The sequence below is a fragment of the Grus americana genome, chromosome 20 (assembly GCF_028858705.1).
Source record: "Grus americana isolate bGruAme1 chromosome 20, bGruAme1.mat, whole genome shotgun sequence".
Classification (NCBI taxonomy): Eukaryota; Metazoa; Chordata; class Aves; order Gruiformes; family Gruidae; genus Grus; species Grus americana.
The window spans coordinates 1,083,617-1,097,286 of record NC_072871.1 but is presented as its reverse complement, the minus strand read 5'-3'; the positions used below and the strand labels follow the sequence as shown (position 1 = coordinate 1,097,286).

General features: G+C 47.0%; 1 protein-coding gene across 22 annotated transcripts in view; it reads left to right on the top strand.

Moving 5' to 3' along the window:
- Positions 1-13,670, top strand: part of ZNF618 (zinc finger protein 618) — a 166,154-nt gene that overhangs the window by 89,187 nt on the left and 63,297 nt on the right. For 19 of the 22 annotated variants that reach the window (XM_054848318.1, XM_054848313.1, XM_054848304.1 and 16 more), the window contains 3 exons: positions 693-788; positions 3,471-3,548; positions 10,486-10,524. In XM_054848318.1, coding sequence (XP_054704293.1) covers positions 693-788; positions 3,471-3,548; positions 10,486-10,524 — 213 coding nt within the window. The remainder of the gene's footprint in view (positions 1-692; positions 789-3,470; positions 3,549-10,485; positions 10,525-13,670) is intronic. The other 3 variants (XM_054848324.1, XM_054848315.1, XM_054848310.1) reach the window with 1 other exon arrangement.

Here is a 13,670-nt window from a genome sequence, read left to right as displayed (position 1 = left end):
GTGCATGCTGGCCTTGGGCCAGGGTCATTTGAAGAGCTCCAACACAGGAACATTTCTCAGGGCAGGGGTGTCAGGGCAGAAAGGCAGAAAGTCCACCGTGAAGCTACCTAGAAAGGAGAGGAAAAGAAATGGCACTTGCGTTGTAAATCAAGAGAAAGGGGCAGAGACTATTTGGCTCATGTTAGATCATTTTCTAATATTGTGAATACCATCAGGATAGCATTTGTGTTTTGGAGGACTGAGTTATCTGTGAGTTGATCAGGAGAAGTTTTATACAAGACTATTTAAGCTCTCACTCTGGTCTGTGCTGTACGAGAAACATTTTGGAGAGGATTTTTCAAGTAATGCATTAAATCAGAAATGTTTCTGAAACAATGTGAGGAGTGAATCCTTCTACTTTGAGACTGTCAGCCTAACATGCACGTGCCCGATTCGTGCCGTGATGCTGATGTCTCAGTTGCTGAGCTGCTCAGCACACGTAATTCAAGAGCGCTTTGGATTCTCCCTAGTTATATCAAATAAAATAGTGTTGCGGAAGCCTTAAGAAACTCTGTGTGACCTCTGACATCTTGTTACCAAGCCACGGGGACAGATGGGTCTTGGAAGTTTTTAATAGGCTTCAGCCATCATTATTCTTTGGAAATGCATCCACTTTAAGGGCTCTTTTCTGATTTTTTTTTTGCACAATTTAGATGGAAAAGCAGTGGAACGTGGCTCTCCCGTTGGATATACACGAAATCGATATTCAGGGACCTGGATTTTTGACCATGCATTGAGATACACGTCCGGTATGTGATGGAAGGGTGTGAAAGTCTAACCAGGGATCAGGGAGCAAGGGAAAGCTCTGGATGTAATGGCTGTGTTGCCCAAATTCCAACTGCGAGGCTGGGAAAAAGCCTGGCAAAACTGAATGCACCGACTAACCAAAACCCTTCCCCATTTCCCCTCCTACTGTAAACAGTTTTAACCTGCATGACACATCCTGGTGTGGACAAAGTCCGAGATAAACCGTGGCCACAGTAGCAGTGTCCAAGGCAACAAGGGCACGTTCTTTGTAAGGCCTTGACATGTAGCCGTGCATTTTTTTCTCCCACGTCATCGTTCCTCCACTCTAATAACACATTTATTGTGGCAAGTCATTCCTTCTTGCTCTAGTATGAGGATCTGTGCCCCCCAAATCGTGGTGTGCTGAGGACACAGTTGTTGCTGTTGAGTTGTCTTGGTGCCCACAGGATCCTCCCTTAGATCCTCCCTTACACCCTCCGCAAACTCGCTGTCCCCCTGGGGCAGTGCTCTACCGTCCACGTGTAGGAGGTGGGTAGAGGTACCCCCTTCGAAGAAGATGACTCCAACCAGTTGCGCTTGAGACCTGGGGGCTTCAGGACATCCGCGCAAAATCACTGGCCGCGGGACGTGCTGGTCCCTCTGCTGCCTTCGGTTCCTGCCCTTGCTGTCCAGGCGTGAGGGCTGCAGCACCGGCGTGGTTTCGTATTGGAGAGGGAAGGCACCGCACAGTTACTTGTACAGGTTATATTCTTCTTGAAGAACTTCTGCGTAACCAAATGCATTTACGTGCCACAGACCATCTCTAGAGGAAGGGGAGGAATATAAGAAACATGGGAAAAAAAATTCAACCTAGAGTCCCTGGTATTTGTCTGGTTTCGTGGTGCTGTGCGTGCATGCAGTGCTGTTTGGGGTATGAGCGGGCGTCAGTCGCATTCTGCTGTTGATACAGCCGAGCCTCAACTGCTGCACGGGGTCGGTGGTGGGTAGGGCCCCAGTGATGGTGGGTGCGCTCGTCTTCTGGCTGTGCTGCTTTGGGGCTCCAGCTGGGACAGGTTTCAGGAAAGGAGTTTGGAGCTTGGCGGTGAGTATCATCAGTCCTTGAGCATGGAAAATGAAGGCTGGCAGGTGCTGCCAACTTGCTGGTGTCCAGGATTTCACTTGGAAAAAGGCTGTGTGGAATGACCACGGGTGGTGACTGTCCTGTATATGTATATCTATATATAAAATACAGCTAGCTACGATAATTAAAAGGTTATGGAGCAGACCAGACATAGTCAACTGACTATAATATCAGTATTTTAGAGTATTTTTTCAGATGTGTATTCTGTAGTGAATTGCCTCCTTCAGCGTCAATGACAAAGTAGCCTCCCAAGCACAAAAGACAGTCCCAAATGATGCTAACAGTGATGGGCAGGGAATTCAGCGCTGTTACAGACTGGAAGGAGAGTCGTTTTCTTCCCAAGCTGTAAGCAATAGGACATGGGAAAGGAAAAAAATAACATGGGTATAGCATGTTCAAAAAACATGATTGGTTTTGTTTCTGGAAAGAGCTCACTTTGAGTAGCGCTGGGTAAGTACTGCTGTAAAATGATGTTTGGGAATATTTATTTGGATGTGCGTGTGAATGTTTTGTTCTTGTTTATGGCTCATCCCTAAGTTTTACTGTTTTGTATGGTCAGGAAAAGGTTGTTTCAAGGTTGTGTGAGGAAGCGTCCATGGAAATGAAATGCTCCATTCACACAAAATGATATTCCTCCCTTCTTTCTCCCACCTCCTCTTCCAGTAAGCGCTGCGCTCACGCTGCTGAAGAGCACAGATACAGGATCACAGTTACTTAACTGCTGATGGACAGCTAAGAAATGCAATATGTTTTGCAAGTGAGAGCTTGAAAGGTGAATTTATAGCCTGTTCACCATGTTGGAGTGGGGGAAAAAAAGAGTTTGAATCAAACAACAAATCTAAGGGAATTTCTGTCCGCCTGTCCAATAAACAGAAAAGGCTGAATTCATTGCATAATTTCGTCATTACAAATGATTCTCCCAGCTCTGTTTCTACGGTTTCATTTCAAATGACTGTTTGCAGATGTGTGTTTGCTGGAATTAGAGACACAAATTGAGAAGAGAGACTACTGTGGTCATGCGCTTTTCCTTAAAAAGGTCAAAAGTTCTATTTGTATCTATTTGGTTTCCTCTGGGTGGATATTTACCAAATCTCTGTGGGTTTCTTGAGAAATTTGTACATTGGGCATTTCTTGAGAAATTTTGAAAACTCAGTGCCTCAACATAACATATTGCCTTCTTTTTTTGGTTGAAAAGCTTTTTTTTCCCGTATACTAGGAACTTACTGAAAAGTAATTCAAGGTTATTTCTGTCCATAGGAAATATTAGTCATTATTATAAAATTATAAGTCAGGCTATTTCGAGAGTGGCCCTTTCATGTTAGCAAAGTTATAAAGATATATTGAAAAATGCAAGTTCAGGGTAATATGCCAAGGAATCTGAAATAAGGCTGAAAAAAGAATTGAGTCTGGGATAGTGATTTCCTGCATTTATCTCCATGAACCTTCCAAAAATTACTTTGCTGCAAACTGCATTCTTTTGTCCCCAGTTTATGGATAAGTATGTGGTGAGGCTGTTTTTCCTGATCTAATATGGTGATGTATACTCTTCTGTCTTGTTTTTCAGGGTCTTACGAGTGTGGAATATGTGGGAAGAAATACAAGTATTACAACTGTTTCCAGACCCACGTGCGAGCACATAGAGGTATCTCACTCCTGCTCAAATCGTGGGGAGTCCTGGGGGAACATTCAGGTTCAGGGACTATTTTCAGGAAGGTCTTGAAGATTGCTCTGCTGCTTCTCTGCTCATCAGTAACACTTCTTTTGGGTGGCCCGTTCATAGGATAAATTTTGGGGCTGTCTAAGCTTTGCGGCTCTCTACTCCAGCAATATTTCTTCTGAGGTCAGGAGCAGCTCTTGCGTTCAGTGCAGTATTTACTGCACGGGGCTCTCGGGGGGCATTGCGGTGTGTTGGAAGAGCTGCAAATCAAAAAGTTTCTCCTGGTAAACGATGCCTCGTGCCAGCAGTGTAGTTACAGCCGCAGGGGTAGGCATCTCCCTGGAGATCCATCTCCTGCGTGCTCCTGCTCAGCCGGGTGCTTTAGTCCATCCCTGTTAAGTCAGGATGGGAGCATATCAAGTCAGATATTGGCATTGCTGTACTGCAGTATTTTTATGTTAAAATCAAAATTGATACTTGAACTTGCCCCTGTGCCCCGGCTGTCAGCTGAGGTCATTTTCCAAATACGTTGTTTGGATGAAGTACCTCGTGCTTAGTCAGGAGTGACTTTATTTTAATTTTCTGTAAGACTGGCCCAATTCAATGTTGCTTAATTGCAGGAATGGGAAAGTTTTGCGTGGTGTTTTGTACAAGTAGTGTAGTTCGTATGATTTGGAGAAATATGTATCTGAAATAATGGAACAACAGAGACTTGAAACTAGCTCATGAGCCTTTCAGTGGTTTTATTTTCTTTCACCTGAGTTGGGCAGTGAAGCCTGTGTGTCAGACTTGGAGGAGCATCTGCTTTAGCTCCTCAGTTGTAACTACCAGTATCAGCGCACGTGGACTTCAATAAAACAATTGACTGGAATGTCTAATGGAGCATAAAGGAAACTCCCAGTGAAAAGTTTGAAAATCCAGGAATACTGAAGGCTAATGCAATATTAAATTTTAAGTGTGTGAACTCTCAGAAGTTGGCTAATGCACAGCTGAAAAGAACACGCGTCCTGGACTTCTCAGAGTTTTTCACAATCTCGTAATACATCCTTTAATTGCATGGTTGCATATTTCTCGTGTGCTGTTTAACATCACAGAGCTTCTTCTGTATCCTTAGATACATGCAGAATTGTTTTTCGATGCTGGTATTCCTTTCTAAATACCAACAAAATTCCTAGAAGTCCTTTAAATGTAACTACAAAGTAGCTTCACTCTGCAGTTTAAGAAAAAAATCCCATAAAATAATAGTGAGCAGCAGTTATTTGCTGACATGCAGAATGCTTTACTATTGCATCACAGCATTGCAATAATTTTGCAATAATAATTGCAGTATTTAGATTTGGGACAATGATTGCTTTTATTTTACTTCTCTTCCCCAAGCACTATGGGATCTTTAATTCTGCTGGAATTTTAGGAGCTCTGTTAGTATGAGGTCACCTCCTAGTGTGCCATCCAATTGATTTGTATTTATACATCAATTTATATTTTGATCATGAAATCAAGCTTTAAGGTAAATGGTCTGGATGCATCGGCATACACGTGTACAATTGATATCCGTAGTTTTGTCCTGAACTCAGCAGAGACATGATTTTACCTTTTGCTTCTGAAACCTTTTTAATGTGTAGCTATAGAAGATGGACATTTTCAACATTTTGAATGTGGAAATTTATTAGTAATTTTCACATCAGTGGTGGAGAAGCACAATTTATATATGTGAAACTTAGAAAATGTTGGTTTATGTTGCTGTAAATTGATGCATGTAGTAGTAACATTTAAAGTGCACTTGAATTGCCTTAAGACAATAAAAATCAAAATGAGATATTTATTCATGTACACTCCTCAGCAAGAAATCAAACTGAAACTCGATGCAACTCTGTAAATGTGATTCTCCCAGAAACAGAACCTGAGCTGGCAGTTAAAGCAGTCGGGAAGAGTACTTGTCTGCAGAGGAATAACGTGCCATTAAATCTGCATGTAATCTACAGTTAGGAAGACAGAAGAAAGGATTATAGGGAGGAAAAGCCTGGTGTGATATTCTCCAGTGAGAATTGTACGCGGAACTGTACCAGTAGCAATGCTGGAAGTAGCGTAAGAGTGCTGAACTGAGAGAAATTTTTGTGAAAGATGCCTTTATTGCCACACGTAAGGGATCACATAAAGAAGTGGCTGATGTTGCACCATCATAACAAACGTGACATAACTCGGTGGTTACACGTATACTGAGGATGTGATTCTGCACTCTGCATGTTCTCCCTGCGTATCCTCAGTCCGTGTCTTGGATAAAACCCCAAGGCACTGGCACAGCAGCTCTCCTAGGGCTGCTTGTCTTCGAAGCAATGAATATTGAGCTCCCTTGGCCTATTACGTGCAATTATCAGCTGCCAGAAACTCAGACCCTGAATCTTTTAGTCATTTCTTTTTGGCTGGGCAAGGAAGGAGCCGTACTGCAGTGGCAGGACCTGGCAGTCTCTCTTTGATGCTTTTTCCGAGCGTCAGCCGTGGTATCCCCGAGGTCTGGGCCACCCATCAGTCACCTAACTTCTGCCTCTCCCCAAAGGTTTGATGGATCCTGGGTAAACTCACCAGCTCAGCATCAGAGTAGCTAGAGCAAACTCAGACCCCTTTTTCTTCTCCTTAGGTGCTTTCTTTCAGGGCTCTTTGGGCATTCATGCAGAAATACCTGCTTTTTCCGATTTGCTGAAGGATACACCCCTTCCCCGTGAACAGCCCTCTGCTTTTTGCTTTCTTGTGTGGTTCCTGTGTCACTAGTGGTCTGTGGCCAAGCTGTGAGTTGGTCCTGCAGATGGACAGAGCTGGTGATGCAAAAAGTTCACCCCACAGGAGCGCAGACAGTAATTGTGTTGATCTGGTTTGGACTTTTGGGGCAAAACAACTGAAAAAACCCAGCCAGCCAGCCCCCCACTGTCATCATTCAGTGACCGAACTTCTGTCCCTGAGGTGGAAGGTTTGGAGGTCCCAAGTTGTCCTTGCTTTGGACTGGGTTATTTGTAAGCTGGTTTTTGAACATCTCGGTGTCCAGTCTGGAGCTGTAGCAGGGGAGCCCGGGGCTTGCAGCTGGGGGCCAGCACAGGTCAGAGGTCTGTTGCCCTCTCTGCTCTTGCAGTTGGTCCTTACTTATCAGTTGCTTGTTTTGCCCTGTGCAAAACTTAAAATTGCTTCTCATCCTTCAGTTCCACATTAAGACTCTCGTGCTGGCGACATCACATTTTTCTTTGTAATGATGCTTTTTGGGAGAAATTTCCTAGATGTTTTTTGTAACTGCTCCTGCCTCCTCTCTAGCTCTCCATGGTAGCGAAGCTGTGTTGGAGGTGACCTGTGTTCTTTAGGCCGAGTTTTTTTCTTGACTGCCTTCAGGAATGGATGGTTTCTTACTGGAAAATGGGGCATTTTCTTAGTTTCTTGAGCCTTCCCTGTGGTGCTCAGCATTGGCTGGGGAATTTCAGGGAGCGATTGATCTCCTGGCAGTTTGCAAGCGCAAAGGGTTGAGGCAGCTCTTGTCCAAGATGTGCTGCCTCGCAGGGGCAAGCTCCCTTTCTGCTTTGCTCTGAAAGTGGAGGTGCAGACACGAAAAACTGCGTGTAAAGGGTTCTGCAAAGAATCAGAAACGTAGGTAAGAAATTTCCTCACTAGGTTTTATCAAGGAAGAAATGAAAAGGTTGCGTTCCTTCCCCTTCGCCTCCCCGAAACGCACAAATAAAATAGAAAAGAAACCCAACAAAAAAAGTTATGTTGTGGAGCTGAAAGGCTCCTTTGTGAGCTGTTGTGCAGCCCTGCAGGATCGCGGCTCCTTCCTCCTGCAGAGCTGCTGGAGTTCAGCGGGAGCAGAAAGGCTCCGCATTCCTGGTGGCGATGGAAGGCTCTGTCCCAGCGATCGGCGCTGACAAACGTTCCCGCTTCGCCTACATGCAACCCAGGCCTTAAAAATGTGTTGCTTGCAGGGCTTTTTGTTCAGCTGTGTGGGGTTTTTCAAGTCATTAAAAGGTTTGGATTCCCTTCAGGAGTTAGTCAGCTAGAAAGTTTTGTTTTGTACGGTTGGGTCATATTTAAGCAACATGAGCAGCAAAACATCTGCATGTTTTGAGTCAGGAAAATTATTTCACTTCTAGATAACAACAACAACAAAAAAAAAGGCTGAAATTACTTGATTATACTTTGAAAAAGTAAGTTTAAAAACCTCTGGGCTGAGGCCAAGCAAGGGAGATTTTTACCCCAAAGAGAATTCAGAAAGCAAATGAAAGAAAATAGTAAGGCTCAAGTTTAACCCTCGCAGGATATATTGCCTCTGTGCTAATAATTGGTGGAAGTTCCCTGTTTCCAGATAAGCTTTTCTGGGCTGAATGATGGTTTCGCTCAAGTTGTTTTGCTTTATTATTTATTTACATTATTTAGTTTTGCTGCATTGCCTTCCTCTGAACCGCTCAGCTCTCCGTTACCTTCCCGCATGGGTGTGCCAGCCGACGGGCTGCTCTGCCGTCATCAGAATTGGTGCGGAATGCGCTAGAGTGGGATTGTTGTCTTCCGGCAAAGTTTCTAGTTTAACCAATTGTTAAAAAAAAACCAAACACTTCTTAAAGCTTTTTAAAGTTTTGGATTAATATTTTCCAAGAATGGGTTCTGCTCGATTCCAAAAATATGAAAAGGAAGATGACTCGTTCAAACTGTGACTATGGAAAAATGCGTTTTTCCAAAGTGCACATTTTTGGAGTCTGAGTTGGAGCAGTTTTGTGACTGAAACGATTTTGAGGTGAGAAGTTGAAAATTATTAGCGAAATAACCATTCCTGAGGAGAGATGATGTTTCTGAGCTAAAGAAAACTGAGTTTCATTTGTATGATTCTCTGCTGCTGAAAAATCACAGAATTTTGGGGAGGTCTTTTGCCCTCTGTGCTGCATCCCAAACATCCACTTTTTACTGCCTACATTTCCCAGTCTGCAGCAGATTTTTATAGGAGATGCAGAAAGTTACTTGAGACCCAGGAGTTAATTTGCTTATTTTCCAGCTTTCCTGCCGACCTCCCGACTCTCACTTACTTTTGCAACTTTCTCAGAAATTGGTCTTTTGTTTTAAAGCTGTAATTACTTGGTCTCAGCCCAAAGGTGATTTAGAGTGGGCTGTTAGGGGATTTTTAGAGTTGTTTTTTTTAATTCACGAAGACTTCAGTCTGTCATGACTAAGAGTAACAACATTTCTTAACACAGTTCAGAAATGGCTGCTCCTTAAACCTTTGTGTGTTGCTTGATTCTTGTTAAGTTTGACTAAAGTACTTTTTAAAGCTATTTAAATGACAGAAATGGCCTGGTGCATGCATAGTACATATCTTTTATGGTTTATTTATGCCGCTGTCTGTGAACGCCAGGACAGCATTTTGCAGAATTCCATTGTGCCACAGCGAGCTTTTTCCTTGAGTGATAGGTGGTAATTCAAACAAGTAGCAGCTGTGGAAAAATACAGGGGTTTAACTGTCGAGGTTTTGCATATGATACCAAGGGTTTCTGATCTGGCCCCTCAGTTTATGAAGTTGTGCCAAATTAATATCGTTGCCTGGAAAAGTGATCTAATCAGGCAAGTTAATCAAGTAGAAATGTACAAAATTGCAAATCCACAATCATTTGTTTTTATTATTTTTAAGAAATAAGGAAATTAAATGCAAACAGTGTTCATTACTTAAGGTTGCAAATTTTAAATTCAAAAGTGCTGTGACATTCTGCAGCTGTGGTTTTCAGAGCAATGCGAGCATGATTCCAAGAGACATACGGAATATTTTGAAACGTAGTTATGTTATTAGATAATGTGACATACAGTATATGCAATTTAGGATGAATATGAAACACTTCAAAATGACTTGGAAATCCTAATAATTTATGATCCTTTGACTTGTAACATTGGGTTTTGTTTTCCAGCTTGCAGCTTTGCCCATTGCCTTCATTGAGGGCTCAAACGTGCGCTTCTTGCAGGCCCACGCGCTGTAGCAGAGGGAGCTTTTTCTCCCATCTTTTCACACGTGCCTCTGTAAGACCAGGATAGAATCGCCCCGGGGGGATTCTCATGGCCCATCTCTTGCAGAGACTTTGCCTTCGCTGTCTGTGAAGGGGAGGCCGGGCAGCGGAGCAGGCTGTGTCATCTCCCATGGGAGGCTGAGCTGGGTGCGCTGTTCGCTGTTTGCTTTCCTGGGTTGACAGCACTGGCCAAGGAATTCAGCACATGGGCGATTCTAGCAAACCTTCAGTAGAAATGCTGAAAATCATCGCCATCAGCTCCATTAATGATAGCGGGACTGTTGGGATACATCAGTCCAGTCTGTGCAGCCCTCGGCCAGGGCCCCTTGGAGGCGAGAGGAGGGCTGGTGGGTGGCAGGGGCTCTCCTTGGGCAGAGCTGCGGGGGGAGAGCGGGGAGGCGGCTGCTCTGAGCTGGGCTGCAGGCAGTTCCTTGCACCCCGCGCCTCCCCAGAGCCCTCTTGGGGCTCCCTGCGTAGGGCCATGGTAGGGGTGTCCCTTCTAGCCGTCCCAATTTGAAACCAGGTCCCTGCCACAACTTGGAAGAGGAGAGCCCCAGTTTTGGAGGCTCTTCCCAAGGACTGCGTGCAGCTGCATTTAACTGACAGCCCTTGAGGCGGCCGGTTCTGCCCCGCAGCCTGTCCCCAGTTACGGCCGCTGGCCTTTCTCAGCCTGTCGACAGCCACCGTCCCGCCGAGGGAGCCTGTGCCTTTCACAGAGACAGCCACGCCAGGGAGGGGCTCCGGGCCAGGCGTCGGCAGGCTGTGATGGTGGGGCACTGCAGTGAAGAGCCACGGCCAGAGGAGAGCAAGCGAGCGAGGCACTGGGGTCGGCCGAGGCGCAGCCCCGTGCTGTCGGACATGGGGCAGAGTCGGCCGTCAGATCTAAGTGCAGCTCTTTCTCTTTGCAGACACTGAAGCTGCCTCAGGTGAAGGAGCCTCACAAGGCAGTAAGTACTCATGGCGCTGTGGGTGCGTAAGGGGGGACCGGGGCCTGGCGTGTGCGAGCACTGTGGGTGCGTTGCGGTGCACAGGGCCCATTTGCGGGCGCTCTCCCCTCGGGGGTCTGGCCAGGCTTGCTGACCGCAGCTCCCCGGCATGCCTTGCCCCCCTCGGGGCTTGGTGTGGCCGAAGCGCCGGGGCGGTGCGGGGAGCGGGGTGGCGGGCGGTTCAGGAACCAGGGCAGGAGGCTGAGGGGCCGGCAGGGCCCTTTCCCGCAAGCCGGGGCTGCGGCGCGGCGGCGCGGCCGGCAGAGGGCGGCCGGCGCCGCGGAGATGGCGGCGGTGGTGGGCGGGAGCCGCCGGGACAGAGGCGGTGGAGCGGCCGCCTCTCGGCGCGGCCTCGGCGGGCGCTTGTCGTTGTCCTCCTGTTGTGAGGGGAGCGGTGCCCGCGACTGGGCGGGCGCGGCCCTGGGGCCTCGGGGAGCTGGGCAGTGTGAGGAGATGACGGGCGGCTATGAGCAGCCCTGCTGCCTCAGCCCCCACAGAGGAGAGGCTGGGTGCTGCCAGCCTCTTTAGTGTGATCAAGTCTTGTAGGATTTTTAAACCTTAAACTTAGAATTTGGGGGGGTGGATGGGGTGTCCCTGCCCCAAAGAAGGACATTATAAACCAGAGTGTGTTCAGCACAGGTCCTTCACCTCCCCAGGTGAGGAGGAGCTGAGGCAGCAGGGCCTGTGCACTGGGGTGGCAACGGGGGGACTGTTGGCAGCCTGACAGCCCCTGTGAGGTGTGAGAGGGAAGATGGAGCCAGGCAGTTCACAGTGGCGGGAGAATGAGTGGTAATGGGCATAAAGTGGTAAAAAGAGGGCTTCAGGCTGTGTTGAAGAAAAAGCTTTTCCCCATACTGTGGAGCAGGTTGTCCAGAGAGGTTATGTCTTCTGCATCCTTGGAGGTTTGCAAGACCAGCCTGGATCAAGTCCCAGGTAATTGAGTCTGAGCTCAGAACAGATCCTGCTTTGAGCAGAAGGTCAGACCAGAGACCTCCTGAGGTCTCTGCTGACCTGGATTTTGCTATGGTCATGTTAGGTAAGAGCCACAGGTTCCATTGGAAAGGTAAGTTACCAACATTGTTAGTTACAGAGAGCAGCTTGGAAGCACCAAACTTACCCTAGGTGGATGTGAAAATGTTAGATAAATAGTAAAGAAAAATAATAATTAAAAAGTACAACCATGCCGCCTTTTTTGAACTGCATTTTCTTCAGGCCCATTCTGTGGTAGGTGAAGAGTTGGGGTTAGCATGGGGGAGTCTTGGCTTTCTGTCTGCAGAAAGAAACAGGACTGACTTCACTGCAGGCAGGGGGTGAAGATCCTCAGCCCTGACCTGAAATGTCTCAGTAGCAACCAGCCATCACACAGTGTGTACCCACTGCTTGTGCCTGCTGGAGGGGAGATGGACTCTGCAGCTGGGCCCTGCCTATTGATCCAGTGACATGTGGTGTCCAGCTCCATGCAGGGGATGGAGACACCTTCCTAGGTTCCTGCCACCTCCTCTGTTTCTTTTTCAGTAAGTGCTCTGCTGCCCATCGGTGTTTTACTTACCCTGAGTCTTTCCAGGCTCATCTCGCAGCCCCCTTGCTCTGAATTTTGACACAAGGCCCTATTATGTCCTGGGCTAGGCTCTGTGCATGCTGGGCTTGTTATCTGGGTATTGGACATAATATCCTTTTTGCCAGAGCTTGGGAACCACCTTGTGCAAACATTTTTTTTCTGTAAGTCAGCTTTTTGCCTTCTTTTGGCTCAGAAAGACAGGGCAGAGTGAGATATGGAGAGTAAGAGGGAAAAAACCATGAGGGTTCATGCCTCTGCTGTGTGGGCAAACCCCATGTTGTTCGAGCCATAGAAGGATTTCTGCAGCCATAAGTGCCTCTTCTGTGGTGGTTGGATCTTGGGGAGCGAGGGAAAAAGGAAAGTCACAGGCAGAAGTCATCCCTGGGAGAGTACAGCGACAAGCGGCTGCTCTCTGCACCATGCTTCAGAGGAGCTTCCGTGGAGATGGAGCAGGGAGCAGTAAGAGAGGCAAGGGACTACTTCCGTCTTCATGCAAGGCTGTATGAATCTGGCCCCCTCCCCAGTTCAGGAATTGCTGAACCCCCTTTTTACCTGCCACACTCATTGCTATCCCAAAATAGTATCATCTAGCTGAAAGAGCTGGAGGCAAGGCCAAGCCACCAGAGCAGGGAACCAGTGCGTGGTGGGCAAGGAGATGGGGAGGGGAGGTCCACTGCAGCCCTCCACCCCGGTGGAAGAGCAGGCTGGGTGTGTCACCTGTCTTCAGACTCAATGTGAAGCTGCTCGGCTGGTGCTGCCGTTCCTAAGTGCAGATGGTTGTAATTTCCTGACAAAGTCATCTTCCTCTTCCCCTCCTTGCTGCTGCAGTGAAATAGTTCAGCTGTCTTCTTTCCTTCCCGTGCCTTCCCCTCTGGGGCTGGATTAAATCCCTGGCCTTGCCTGGTTGCCTCTGCATGGCTCTTCTCCTTTTTCCACTCAATGGCTCTCTTGTTTCCTTGTCAGTCTGTTTGCTCCTCATATATTTTAGGAATTTTTTATTTATCTTTCCTTTCCTGCTATTTTTGTTTTGCCTGCTGCTCCACTGCTATTCCTCTGTGACCCAATTTGGCTGTTTACACCCTTTCCATTACAGACGTCTGTATTGTTCAAATCTTCCTTTGCTATTTCTATCTCATTGGGAACCTCTAGATTCATGGGCTCTGCAGGCATGGTTTGCTGCCTTCTTCCAAAATTTCTCAGTATTTAAGGGATACAGCAAGATCTTGTTTTCTTTTCATGTGCTTTTCTCTGGGGCGTAGGTTGCATCCATCCCAAACTGGTGTGGATGAGGAGCTCCCTTGACCAGCAGTGGGTCCTTGGCATTAGTGCAGATACCTAGAACTGCAAGTTTTTAAAAGCTGTTTAAGTTTTCTCCATGTTGACTTTTTGGAAGCAGCTGTTACAGCCACAGCAGACACCTGAAGAGTTTTGGTGAAGGCAATCTTGTGTGTCAAGCGGGGAGACATCTGAGCTGCTGCCTCTGCAGAGCACAGCAAGGACGCCTTGGACTTGGCTCCAAGAGTAATGGCGCTTTGGCGTCAGTTGGTTG